Source organism: Bos taurus, chromosome 8 (assembly GCF_002263795.3).
Source record: "Bos taurus isolate L1 Dominette 01449 registration number 42190680 breed Hereford chromosome 8, ARS-UCD2.0, whole genome shotgun sequence".
NCBI classification, from domain to species: Eukaryota; Metazoa; Chordata; class Mammalia; order Artiodactyla; family Bovidae; genus Bos; species Bos taurus.
The window spans coordinates 29,848,268-29,861,491 of NC_037335.1; the positions used below are offsets into that span (position 1 = coordinate 29,848,268).

The following is a 13,224-nucleotide window of genomic DNA, read 5'->3' on the forward strand; positions in this document are numbered from 1 at the left end:
GCTACAGAAGGTTTTCACTTCTTTCTTCCAGCCAGGTTTTGGGGTGAATGAAATTAGTTTAACTCTTTCAGTGAGTATGAGAGAGAGAAGAAGTTTAGGGGAGGTAAGTACCAGTCTAAGAAGTGTTTCGCCCACTTTGATAGCATCAGATGCTTTTCAGAGATACTTTCAAACCACTCTTAATGCCATGCCACAGAAATGCTGGGTAAAAGGGAAAGTGGCTAAAATACTGTATGTACCTACTCACTTTCTCTTTTTTTTTCTCTACCTGGAGTTTGAAAGAAAGGCGTTTCTGAAACCACAGACAGTGAAGTGTCCTGCTGAGAGAAGTCATGCTCTACCTGTCCCCCCACCCCAGTCCCTCTTTACAAAAGGCTCTCTTAGAGTTCATCTCGAGAAGACTTGCAGTGACCCTGGTATTGGCTGCACAAGAAGCAGAGTTCTGGGTGGGGTGAGGTTGGGGGGATGTCAGCCATTTCACCCATGGTTCCAAGGCCTAAGAAGACAGTCAAAGCCAAATCCACTAAGCACCCCATACTGAGCACCCCATGTCTCTGTTGCTCATTTTTTCCTCCCTTTGAGTTTCCCCCTCCTTTCTTGTTTTCCCTTTTCTTGGAAACAAATCAAAACCCCCACCACCAAGTATCCTCCATGCTCATCCATAAGTGCCCTACAGACAGGGAGAGGTTTGAACCCCTTAGTGATAGGCCTGGGAGGCCCCAGACATCTTTAGGTCTCGGGGGATCTTACCTGGGTCTGTTGCTGCTTCATCACCCCTGGCGCTGCTGTAGCTTTTGTGGGCTCTTCTGTGTTAAGAGTTGTCTTTCATTCTTCTTTTCTAAGCTCGTGAGAAACTTCTGGAGGCGACCTAGTTTGGGTGGCAAAAGGAAAGGGTTTCTGTTGGTAAGGAAAACTAGTAAGGGAGGAGGGGTGGCGATGTCTGCAGACACTTGCCCAGGGCTCAGCACTGGGCCTCTTCTGCCAGGGGACAGCGGCTGGTTCTGGGATCTCTGGCTGAAACGGAGCACTTGCAGGGTGCCAAGATTTCACTGGGGGTGGCGTGGTGAGGAGGGAGGGAAGAAGGGAGGGAGGGAGAGAAAGAGAGATGGGCGCTTGATTTTTAAAGAGACCCCGAAATAATGGCTTCTGTAAGAGTCCAGGCATTCAAAGAGGTGTGTTCAAGGACAGGAGGGCATTCGTGCCAACGGGAATGTCTTTTATGGTAAATTAATCCCGGTCAAATTGAATATTTGTTCAAAGGGAAACTCCAGTAGTTAAAGCTGGTGTTATCAGTAGCGTTTCCACACACCCACCCCCCCCAACCCCCAGACCTGGTAAGAGGGTGAGAAAAGGGATGCAGCAGAATGTGCAACACAGAGTGATGTTTTGGGCTTTTTTCTTTTTTTAAATCTAGGATGAGATTGCCTAAACATTTCTGAGAGAAATTAGTATTTATTCGGATTAACCCGTACTCTCACTTCATTTCTTTCATCTATAAAGACTGTCAACTTTATTCTGGCTTTTCAAAAAGAAGAAATGACCCACACAAAGGAAATTAACGTTGTCAGAACCCGGACTAGAGGATTCCGCTCCCAGTGGGGTGTGCCCTAAAGGGTTAACTTCGGGGGATTTTCTAAATTTCCCCGACTTTACCTGTCTTCCCAGAACCAAAGCTCCCCGCTCCACCCCTGGCCTCCTCGACTCCCCCTCCTTCCCCACCGCCTTTCTTCTTTAGGCTCTTGCTTTACGGGGGCTGCAGCTGGTGGACTTGGCAGGCTCGCCTCATTAAGAGCGCTCTTTGAAAACGGACTGTGTTTGAGCATTTCCCTAATGAGGACAGGACGGGGTTAAAAAGTGACCATTTCATGGTTGACTTGAACCTGCCTACTTTTCTTGATGTGTCGTTGTGAAATGCTTGATGTGGATAACTCCCACTCGGTGAAGGAAAAAGTCACTAGTTCCTTCAAGTCCTCTGGTGGTGGTGGCCGGGGGGGGCGGGGGGGGGCGTAAGGAAGGGGTGGGAAGAGCGGAGAGAACGAGATAGGAGAAAGTTGAGGGGAAAAAATCGAGAGGAGGCAAGCGAGAAAAAGAGGAAAGGGGAATCAGAGGAGAACCTCCAAACGGCTCCAGAGCACAGCTGGAAGTGGGGGCGGCCCCGCCCCCGGGCTGGGGCCTTCGAGTCCCCTCCGGGGGCCCCCGAGCTAGGTAGACGCGTAGCCCCTGGCACTCACTTTTCCTCTCCCCATTGTCTGCACAGTCTTTGCTTCCACCTCTTCCCCACCCACCCCTGGCCGAAAACCGGAATTTGGGGGGCGGGGTGTGTGTGTGTGTGTTTGTATGTGTGTGTGTGTGTGTGTTTGTATGTGTGTGTGTGTGTTTGTATGTGTGTGTGTGTGTGTGTGTGTGCGCGCGCGCGCGCGCGCAGAAAGAGTGCGAGGCAAAGCGCCGGCCTCCACATCTCCGAAATCAAGTTCATTCACTCGGGGCCCGCGGCTCGCGGCGGGGTGAGGGCGGGGCCTCGCGCGGGAGCAAGGCGGGAGCGGCGGCCTCTGCAGGACTCTAGAGACACACGCACCCAGCTCGCGCGCGCGCCCGCCCGCCCCGCAGCCCCAGGCGCGTTGCGGCCCCGCCCTGCCTGCACCCCGGCGGCGCGGGAGCCGCTTTCCGCCGGCGCCCCGGGCCCCGGGGAGGGGTGGGGATTGGGAGCGAGCCAGAGGAGTCGCGGGAGGAGGAGGAGGGTGCAGAAGGCGGCGGCGCTGCCCGATCCTCCCGCTCCGAGCGAGGCCACGTGCACCAGGCACCCCCAAGGGAGGGCGGCAAACCGCGGCGAGGCGCGCCGCTTGTGCGGAGCTGCCCCGGGATGCGGGCCCGTGCTTGGGAGAACCCGGCTGGGCCCCGTTCCCACCCGCGCCGGCGTGCCCCAACTATTTAAGTCCAAGTTCGTTCAGCCATACCCCCTCCGTCTCCCCCTCCTCCTTTCAGCCGGCGGAATCGGCGGACCGCGCCCGCCCCGGGTGCGAGAGTCGGCGCCCCAGTCTGGGCCCCGGGGCGGCCTGGGTGTGAGGGAATTTTCCATTCGTTCCTTTCTCGGGCCCAGTTCGGCTCAGGGCTTCTCTCACTCGGAGGTTCCCGCGGCTTAAAGAGTCCGCAGCGAGCACCGAAATACCTTTTTCCAGGGCGGGTTTTCGGGGTGTGTACGTGTTGGGGGAAGGGCGCGGGACTTGCCCAAAGGGCGGAATGATCATTTATTTAAAATTAAAAAAAAAAAGTTGTGGTTCTATTGCAGTGGTATGAGAGCTTTAACAAATGAGTGAGAGAGAGAGAGGGAGAGAAGCAAGAGGAGGAGGAGGAAGGTGGGGGGCGGGGGGTGTGGAGAGGCTGGTGCAAAAGGAATGCGCGTTTGCAGGAGGAGGAGTAAAGCGATGATTGTGTAATTAAATAATAAAACAATCCTTAAGTCTGATTTGGAGAGAGCTCGAGCGGGGTCCAGAGGGTGGAACCGGTGAATTTTTCAACTTCCAAGTTTTGCAACGAAAGAAAGCGAGAGAGGGAGGGGAAAAAAAGAGCCCAGAGCAGAAAGAGAGGAGTTCGGAGCCGAGCGGGAGAGCGGGATTTATCGTTTGGGATTTTTCAGGAGCGCGTTCCGATACCCCCGGGCTCTGGGCAGCCGCGGCAGCAGCAGCAGCCTCCTCGCTCGGCCGGGTCAGACGCGGGGCGAGGCGGGCGGCGGGCGGGCAGCCGGGCGTGGAGGAGTCGGCGCGGGCGGCGGCGGCTGCAGCCGGGGACCGCGCGCCGCGAACCTCTTCCGCCCGGGAGACCTGCGCTCGCGCCCCCTCCCTCACCCCGGCCTCTGCCGGCTCCCCCACCCACCCCGCCCCCACCCCGGCCCTCTCCCGCGCGCGCCCCGCCACCCGCGCGCACTCGCTCACGCTCCCCCCTCGCGCACACACATGGTCGGCTCGCGGCAAAGTTTCGCCTGCGATCGCCACTCCGGGATCCTGCCGCAGTGCTTGGGGCTGTAACCTTGAACTTTCCCAGCGCGGTGACACATTCTCCTCGCTCTCCCTCCCGCCCTCTCTCCTGCGCCCCCCTCCCCGCCTTTTTTAAAAAAGCATTTCACCACCAACCACCACCCCAATCCGACCCACACCGAACCTTCGCTCACCCCCTAGCCCCCAACAACAACAACAACAACAACAACTGCAAACAGAAAACAAATCCCCAAACCCAGGCGAAAAGCAGCCAGCACCGGCGGCGGCGGCGGCGGCCTCGGCGAGCACGGCCAGCGCGCTCGGACTGCAGGAGGGTTAAAAGTGTAGATTGGATTTCACCCCGGGAAATCTAGCACGCCGAGTGAACTTGAATCTTTGGCTATTTAAGGAGGACTGGGTTTGTTGTGAAGTTGCGGTGATCCAGCGCAGAGCCCTGTCCTGATTGATCGCATCGCGGGGCTCAGATGACTGTAAAATGAATAGATGAAATTCTTGCTTCTCGAAGATTTTCTTGGGCATCTCCGGGAAAGTGCGTTTTAAGGCGAAGTCATGATGTATTCTCCCATCTGTCTCACTCAGGTACATGTCTCAGTCGCTCTCTCGAGCTTTCTCTCTAGCCCGAAATGCCTTTGTTTTGTTGCTCTCGTCCGCGGACAACTATTGGTTTTAGTTAACCTCCGCACACCCCGGTAACCCAGCAGAAGAAGTGGTCCGGAGTTGCGGCGGGGTTTGCAGGGCGGCACCAGAGCCGGCGAGCGGCCCCTAGCTCACAATCACCATGTGCGCCCAGCCCGGCACCCTGGGCACGGAGAGCGGGTGCCCGCGTGCTGCCAGGGCGGCTGGGCCGGGCGAGGCCGCCAGGGATGGGCAGGGCCCGGGCCCGCGAGAGCTAGCCCGCGTGCGGCCCCTGGAGTGCTTGCTGCGCCCCTGCCCAGGGTGCCTGCTGCCTCTTTTGGTTGCTTGCGCGCTGAGGTGGACTCCGGCTTTAGAGAAGCTTTGGGGGGCAGAGGGGGGGGACTGAGCCTTAATAAACAAGCAGTGAACTTGGGCGAAGGAACTCCAGTAGGAGTCCTTGTGGGTGCCTCTGGACTCCGCTGCAGGCAGTGGGCGGGAGACGAAGCGAGTCGAAGATTGTGGTCCGGGGACCATTCCTTTGCTTAATTTGGGGATCTGAAACTCTAGTCCATCGCGATCCGCACTTTGAGGTTTCCAGTGACCATGCCACAAAGGCGATCTAGACGTGGACTCGAGTTAGTTGGCTGGGATGAAAGTTAAAGGACTTTTAAAACATGTTCATTTTGTGGAGACCTGTTCATTTGACGATATTGGGGCGTAGGTTAGAAAGTAATGCTGGAAAAGTAAGGTCATTTTCAAAAATTCACTTTGAAAATTGTCCTAAGATTTCAGGTACAGTGTTATGAAATAAAATGCTGGCTTTATACTTTTACAAGAACACAATTTATATAATTTTAAATCGGTTGGTCAAATGGAAAAGTGGAGAGACCGAACAGACATACCTGGGGGCGGCTTTCATCGCTGCCCGGCTAACTAAGCAACTGACGAACTAACTAAATATCTTAGCCTAGAGTTGTTATTTGAAGCAGTGTTTTAAACCTCTAAAGGTGTGGGAGAATTGACTGCAGCTTTTAGGAGGCTATGTCACGATTAGTAATTGATAACCATTTTCTTTGACATTGGCTTAAAAACTATAAACAGTTTAAGAAGTGTCCCCTAGTCTTAGGTGTGTTACAAGTTTTAAAAAATCCAGTATCATGATGATGCATTTTTGTAATGGACAAATGATTAAGATTTCAATTGTATGACAATTAGAAGCCATTGTGATTCAAAAGGACTGAGGCATTCATAAATTGTGAATGAAGATGAAAACAATGATAAGGCTTATTCAGTGATTGGATACAGTCCTGTAGCTTTTTGGCTGACACATTTTTTATTGTTTATATTTTGTTTGGCATCTGAGTGTGATTAACTTAGATATGGCTATTTTCAGCAAGTAAACGTGCACTTTAATTTAACAAAACTGGAAAAAATGAGTTGCTGACCTATTTGTATTTTTAAGGCTGTGAGTAATGGCCAATAAATATGGTGATGAAACTGTTTCAGGTATAACGAATTGACTTCAGTTGCAAAAGTTACCTTTCATATTATCCATCAGCAGGATTTTTTCCTTTTTCTGGTAAACCACATCCATTTGATATTATTTTTACATTATTGAAGCGTAGTTCAAATAAAACAAATTGAGGTAAGCTTTTCACGTGCAAAGTGCTGCACTACTTGCTCTCACCTGTAAATGATTGTTTTTCTATATTGGTTCATATTTCCAGCATCGACTTTTCAGAAACATTGCTAGCAATTACATTGCATTTTTGGTTTCCTCTAGATATGAATCGAAAAGTCACTAGCTTTATCTAAATTTGTGTAAGTTAAAAATAATATTGTAGCATGGTGACATATGGAATATTAGGAGCATGTACAGTATAGTCATTCAACTGTCCCATTAGTATTCAAGGATACATACTTACCAACACTAATTCATGTTGACTGATATTCTCTACTGTTTTAATAATGTAAATCTAGGTTGACATATTGAAACTGTTTTGGGGATTTAAGGCCTAGACTAGAAGAAAAAATTTTAGCTTTAGAATTCTCCCTTTAATATCTGTGTAACTTTATAGTGTAAGGTGTTGCAGAAGTAATATTAACAATGCTACTTTGATATCAGACCAATAATTTAGTTTTGTATTACAGGAACTTAATAGCTGTAGCAAAACATTTTTTAGGATTATGTAAATACAAAATAGAGAAACATTCTTATTTGATTGAAAACTTTGCAAAGTGCTTTCGTTGTTGCAATAAGATATCTAGGCTTTAGAAAGAAGTTTCAAAAGAGGCTATAGTTGATATTTATCAAAGTGTTATTCAAAATTATCAGTACATGGATATAAATCTGTATTTTTACATCAGTATAAATCAGATGTAAAAAGAAAATTAAGCATCAATAGGATTTTGTATTTGCTTTTGCTAAAAATAATGTAAACCCTTAATAATGTAACTTTCACTTGGAATGATTGTATTGAATTTTTTTTCTTTCACTATTTTTCAGGTTCTGAAGGTACATTTATAAAAATGGTTTATTGTTAAATAGCAGTGCTCCAAGAACATCTAGTATTTACTCTTCTACCTCTATATTGGTCTAATTTTCCATCCCTTTCATGGAGACCACTGTTCTGTGAAGAAAAATAAATATTTCCAGTGGAATTAGGACTATTTACTTTTATATTTGAAATTTGTAACTAGGTTGTTTATTTTATCAGTTTAGTTTAATAAAGGAAGTTTGAAAAGAGAAAGAATTACTGAATGCCAATGTGTTTTAATAAAAATTCTGTAAGAGTAAGGTGGCCTGTTACCTTAGCATAGACATTAGATGTTAGCTTACTTAAATGCTTTGCTTTCTTAAAAAAATAATTTTCATAGTTGTTTATAGTGTTATTGTGATAACCTATTAATTAGGACATTTGAATACTTTAATCATTTTTTTGATGAAGATAAGTTACTATGCTTCATATAGATGCCATTCAAAATCACTACAGATGTATTACAACTCAGCATTAGAAAACAGTCATACTTGGGAGATGGTACTTTAGTCATGTTAATACAAAAATACATGTGACTTATTGAAAAACTCTACTTACCATTTTTTGAGGATATCTTCATGTCAGAAGTAAGTGTTTTATTTAAAAGGAATTTGCATAATAGTAAAGCCCTGAAAGATATTTGTAAGGCGAATGTGGACTCAGAAAGTTTGCTGCTTGTATTTATCAAAAGAAAAAAACTATGTTTTAAAACATTACTTGGCAGCATTGGCAACAAGCTAAAGGCAACCTTAAACAAAGTAGTGTTTTGTTTTGTGCGCATCAGCTAAGAAATTCCAAATTTAAGCCCTCGGTGTTGCATTTTGATTGTTTAGAATAAGTTGTTAAAATTTTGAAATCTATTATATGATAGATGATTAGAAACTCAAACAAATGTAATCAAAGTTATATTTGAAGTCTTTATAAGAGAATGAAATGTTACTGAACATAGTACTTAAGGATAAAAGTACTTGAGAGTTACCACATTGCTTAATATTTGTTAAAATAATACTGCATTTTTAAATAAAATAATACTGCAAGGGTAAAGTGAGTGAGACAAAGCTCTTCCCACCCGCATGTACTCTTTACAATTTCAAGGTTTAGTTTGTGAGTATATATATGTAGGTTTTTAAGTCATATTAATAAATCATAGGAGAAGTTAGATTATAGGAAGTGAGTTCCCAAAGCATGAGTCCACATTTCCTCGAGCAGGGTTTCCTCTTGCATATATTTCTAAGGGAGATAAACAAAGTTTTTGTAGTTACAGTGAACGCTGAAAGCATGGCATCAGAAAGTGTATGGAGATAGGGAGGTCTTATCATGGGCTGTGGTTGCTGTGAGCAGGGCTGCCTTCCCACACAAAGAACAGATTGTGGTTTAACTCTTTCCATGGCCTAGTTTAATGTGCTCGCATAGTAACTGAATTGTTCAAGTCTCTGCTGGAAACTACTGATCGGTTTAATGATTTCCTCTATGGCATTTGGTTATGCCTCATGCTGTGATGTAATCATCCACATTCTGTATTGTTATAAAATTTTGATTTAGGCTGATCCTGCTCTCGGAACATTTCACGGCAATACGTTAAAACACTTGAAAATTGCATTATCGATCGGATGGGATGTATAACTCTTCCGGATCCGAACGATAGACTGTGGACGTGCCGCAATCTTTAACACTGAAACTGAATATGATCTTGAAAATGAATTCGTAACTCTATGGGAGTTTGGGGGCATCTTCTTTGTTAGAGAGTCATTCATGGTACTTTCATCATTTTTACCTGATGGAATTCATCAGATTGCTGATTAGATAGAATTTATTCCATATAGTTCAAGGTGACCAGTACTAGGCTGTCAATTCTAACTTGGGATATAAGTAGTTAGATAAAGTTATTTTGCGGTTGAGGTGACGATACAGTGACCAGAAAAGTGGCCGTAGTGGAAGTTCTCATTTGTTTCAGATCTGGCCTCACTGCCCACTTACAGTGTGCACGCCCTGGATGTTAAGCTCTTTCTCGGAACAGTAATAGGCCTGAGCTTAGGAGACAGGTTTTACCTATGGCAGGAAGTAATGAAACACTGACTGCTTTGGGAAGTAGCTTGAAATAACTGTAGGTGCAGATTATCTGCCACTCCTAGCTGCCTCTCTGCCTTATAAAAGGCTTAGATGAAACAGGCAGGAAAGACGCAGGAGCCTAAGGTAAACCACTTTATTCACTAGAACGGATCTCTCCACGTGCAGATTCACAAGCCCATGCAAATGTGCACCCACAGCCCTGTCCGAGAATTCAGATGTGTAGCAAATGAATTGTATTGATTCCACAAAGGCAGGGAGTGACCAGCGGTGCACTCCTGGTGTCACCCTGCCACCGCATGCAGAGACACAAAGAATGTAAAGTTGGTGCCAAGTTGCCATTTTTCATTGTTCACCTCAGATTGATTTTTAAGGGTTTTAGAATAATTGCCATACTCATGTGATCGGTTAACAAATTAACTGACTCAGTGGGGCTTCAGATTCTATAGGAAGAGCTGCTGGAAGAACATCCGAGTCAATTCTGTTTTCAACTTTAGAAACTTTTATTTAAAAATGCAAGAGTGTGTCTGTGGATCTGTGAGAGAGTAAGAGCGTGCATGCGTGTATTTTTATGTGTGTGTGTGTATGGGTGTGTGTGTGTTGGGGGCTAGTGTTGCTGGTGGAGGGAGGGAATGTGCTGCTCCAAGTATGGAAACCTTCTGTTCAGGACACCGATACGACAAGCTGTGTCCTTGCCCACTTTCCCTCACCGTATACCAGTTTCTCTAGTTACCACTCCTGGAATGGTGCTGTTTCAGTGTTGGAATGTTGGACGTTTGATAAGAAAATGGATCAAGTTTAATGGCGCATGCTCTTTGTGCCACCAGCAGGCCTCTTGCTGAGAGCATGCTCCAAAAGCGGGAACTGTGTGGCATTACACTGAGCATCTATATGCTTTGTGTTTCTGTGCCACAGAGAAGAGAAATGAACTGTGCCATCGCTCCTGCCTTCTGAACAGCTCTGCTCCGATTAAAAAAAAAAAAACTCACTGTGTTCTTTGTAAAATGGTACTGCTTAGTGTTAGTTGGTCAAGTGAATATTTAAATATTGAATTAGGTGCCAAGCACCTTGGTTGCTTACATTTTAAAGAATATAGGATGCATGGTGGGAATGAGGGGGATGGGGCCAGAGTGGAAATACAAACATGAATCTTTATTCTTTTTTTTTTTTTTTTTTAGGAGGGAGAATCAACCTGTGAGTCTTGGTGGAAAAGGGGCAGCTTGGCATACTTTATTTTCTTCTGGTCCTGCTATTTTGATAATTTTAAATAAGAAAAGAATGTTATTTTTATGTGTAACTTTTGGTACTGAATTGGGAATGGGTTGTGGTCTGATGGTTTGGAGCCTTTAACAAACTAAACTGACCGTGTATGTCTTGTTTCCCCCCCTCATCTTCCACAGGATGAATTTCACCCATTCATCGAGGCACTACTTCCACACGTCCGTGCAATCGCCTATACTTGGTTCAACCTGCAGGCTCGGAAACGCAAGTACTTTAAAAAGCACGAGAAGCGAATGTCAAAGGATGAAGAAAGAGCAGTCAAAGATGAGCTTCTCAGCGAAAAGCCTGAAATCAAACAGAAGTGGGCATCCAGGCTCCTGGCCAAACTGCGCAAAGATATCCGCCAGGAGTACCGAGAGGACTTTGTGCTCACCGTGACTGGCAAGAAGCACCCGTGCTGTGTCTTATCCAATCCTGACCAGAAGGGTAAGATTAGGAGAATCGACTGCCTGCGACAGGCAGACAAAGTCTGGCGTCTGGATCTAGTCATGGTGATCCTGTTCAAAGGCATCCCCTTGGAAAGTACCGATGGAGAGCGGCTCATGAAATCCCCACATTGCACAAACCCAGCACTTTGTGTCCAGCCACATCATATCACAGTATCAGTTAAGGAGCTTGATTTGTTTTTGGCATACTACGTGCAGGAGCAAGGTAGGAGCAGATTGTTCTTTCTTCTAGCCCGGCACACATTGCCCGCAGACCCCACGCGCAGAGCACCTGGCTTGGGTTAGATGGTCCTGGAGGCCCCTAGGTCTCTTGTTCACCTGATCTGGGGAGAGTGGCATGCCCCTGTTCCTCCACTCGCTTGTCCTCTGCCATGTGTAAGCCATGGAAATACACATGGAACTTTCCTACCTGGATAGGCATGGATATTTAAAGACCACAAAGAGATGCGTTTTCAAATGTCTTTGAAATAATACACTTTTTCAAAAACACAGACTAATCTGAAAACTACAGTTGATTACACTTCGCTCTTTGTCCTCGGCTACATTCTTTGCGTCTAGTCATCTTTTGCCAGTTTGAAAATGTAGCTTGATTTGTGAATAGTCAAACTGTTCTTTAACAGTCTTTGTATTAGCTTCCTAATTAACGAGGTAGATGAACTTTGTTCACGAATCCAGTGCTACTGCACTGAAAAGTAGAATGAACATTTCCTATTACAGAATGCTTAAGATAGCCAGTATCAGAAAGTATATCTTACGTAGACTTAGATTTATTTAATTTAAATATTTCTATCAACACCTACTTTTGATTGTGTAATATTCGCTGTAGATTAAACGGATTATAGGTCTTGTTTAAATAATTTATGTTCTCATATTCTCCCAGAGTGATTTGGGAACACTTAATACTGTCCGTTTACTTGAATGTAAATTCATGAAACTTACCAAGGAGAGAAGTCGCAGCTCTCCTTAGAGAACAAAAACAGAAAGTAGACTGGTTACGCTGGTTTAAAATAAATCTCAAAAAGAATGCAGAAACCGCATACCATACCTATTTAAAAAAAAATCCTTGATAAAGAGAGTGGGGTGAATGTTGCCTGAATAATTTAAAAATAGGTGATGTTTTTTGCTGAGTGTTTTCTGGATTCATGAAATATGTTTATTATTTTTATTTTTCTTAATATATTTTCTTTAAGGAGGTGAGAATTTCTTTACTTCAAATAAATTTATCGATATGTATTGATGTGCTTGTATTAGCAACAGTCCATAGTAAAACATTAAAAAAAAAAACCTGCTGAAAGTGGACTGTAGTTTAATCTACTGTAGTTGGTGGGTCATTTCTTAACTTGGCCAGGTGGTAGGGAAAGTGGCCTGCAGATAGCCAGGTGGCAGATGGTTATCTGATGTTTGTTATATAAGTGTGGGATATAGTCAATGGTATGAACTTCATCATCCCGAAATGTAAAATATCAGAATTACTCTTTTGACTAAGAAATCTAGGTATTACCATGTGTTTTTTTTTTTCTTTATATTTCCTTGGCATAGTTTTAGAGATATGCTTAAAAGTTATCTAAACATTTCTAGCTTGATTTTAAATAATGGTGCTTGAGATCATACATTTGGAAATATTCTTTTTTTAAATAAAAGATTGCATATACTATTTCTATATGTTTAAAAGTTAAAGTTGAAGTAATGACGGTTTGGGGAAAAATGTATTTTTTCCCTGTGTGTCCTAAAATAAAAACTCATTAGCACATGACACTTAATTTGATTGACAGCTGTCTAGGAGGTGACATTATAAGGTGGACCGTATATATGTGTTGGATTGACTGTAAATGTGTTGTAACTCTGTCATGAAAGTCAAGACTGGAAGTAAAGTTTTAGAAAGTGGGTTATGTAACTTTTTAGTGCAGGGAGAGAAGATTTGCAAGCACTTCACTGCTGCTTGCATTTTAACTTGCTTGAAGGCTATTCCTTGAGGTGTGCACACATGTACATTCACTCCTGGGGCAGGCAGCCAACTGTCTTAGTTGATGAACTGACAATAAAGAACATATCCTTTGGATTTGGGAAGATAGATTGAAGAAAGAAAAATGCATAAATGCCTTCTGCATTGCACCATCGGTCATGATAGTCATAAAGTTTTAAGCAACTCTTGGAGACCACATTTTCAGATAAAAAATTCATTTTCTTGTTGTTTTGAGTCTCGTTTTGAAAAACCTTTCATTATCTTACACTGAGCACCTAATTTATATCTTCTGTTACTTGTGAATGCATCATATCTTTAATATC

General features: G+C 44.7%; 2 protein-coding genes across 22 annotated transcripts in view; one reads left to right on the plus strand and one right to left on the minus strand.

Moving 5' to 3' along the window:
- The window catches only part of LOC101903205 (alpha-2-macroglobulin receptor-associated protein), a 148,554-nt gene extending 144,223 nt beyond the window's left edge, over positions 1-4,331 (minus strand). For 9 of the 12 annotated variants that reach the window (XR_009495537.1, XR_009495535.1, XR_009495533.1 and 6 more), the window contains exon 1: positions 751-1,012. The gene's annotated coding sequence lies outside the window, so the exon portion shown is untranslated. Of the gene's footprint in view, positions 1-750; positions 1,013-2,954; positions 3,042-3,950; positions 4,038-4,249 lie in introns of those variants that run through there. The other 3 variants (XM_059889406.1, XM_059889405.1, XM_059889407.1) reach the window with 3 other exon arrangements.
- The window catches only part of NFIB (nuclear factor I B), a 256,854-nt gene continuing 247,096 nt past the window's right edge, over positions 3,467-13,224 (plus strand). For 8 of the 10 annotated variants that reach the window (XM_024995860.2, XM_024995864.2, XM_024995865.2 and 5 more), the window contains exons 1-2: positions 3,467-4,571; positions 10,612-11,143. In XM_024995860.2, coding sequence (XP_024851628.1) covers positions 4,542-4,571; positions 10,612-11,143 — 562 coding nt within the window. In that variant the 5' untranslated portion in view covers positions 3,467-4,541. 10 annotated transcript variants of the gene reach the window in all.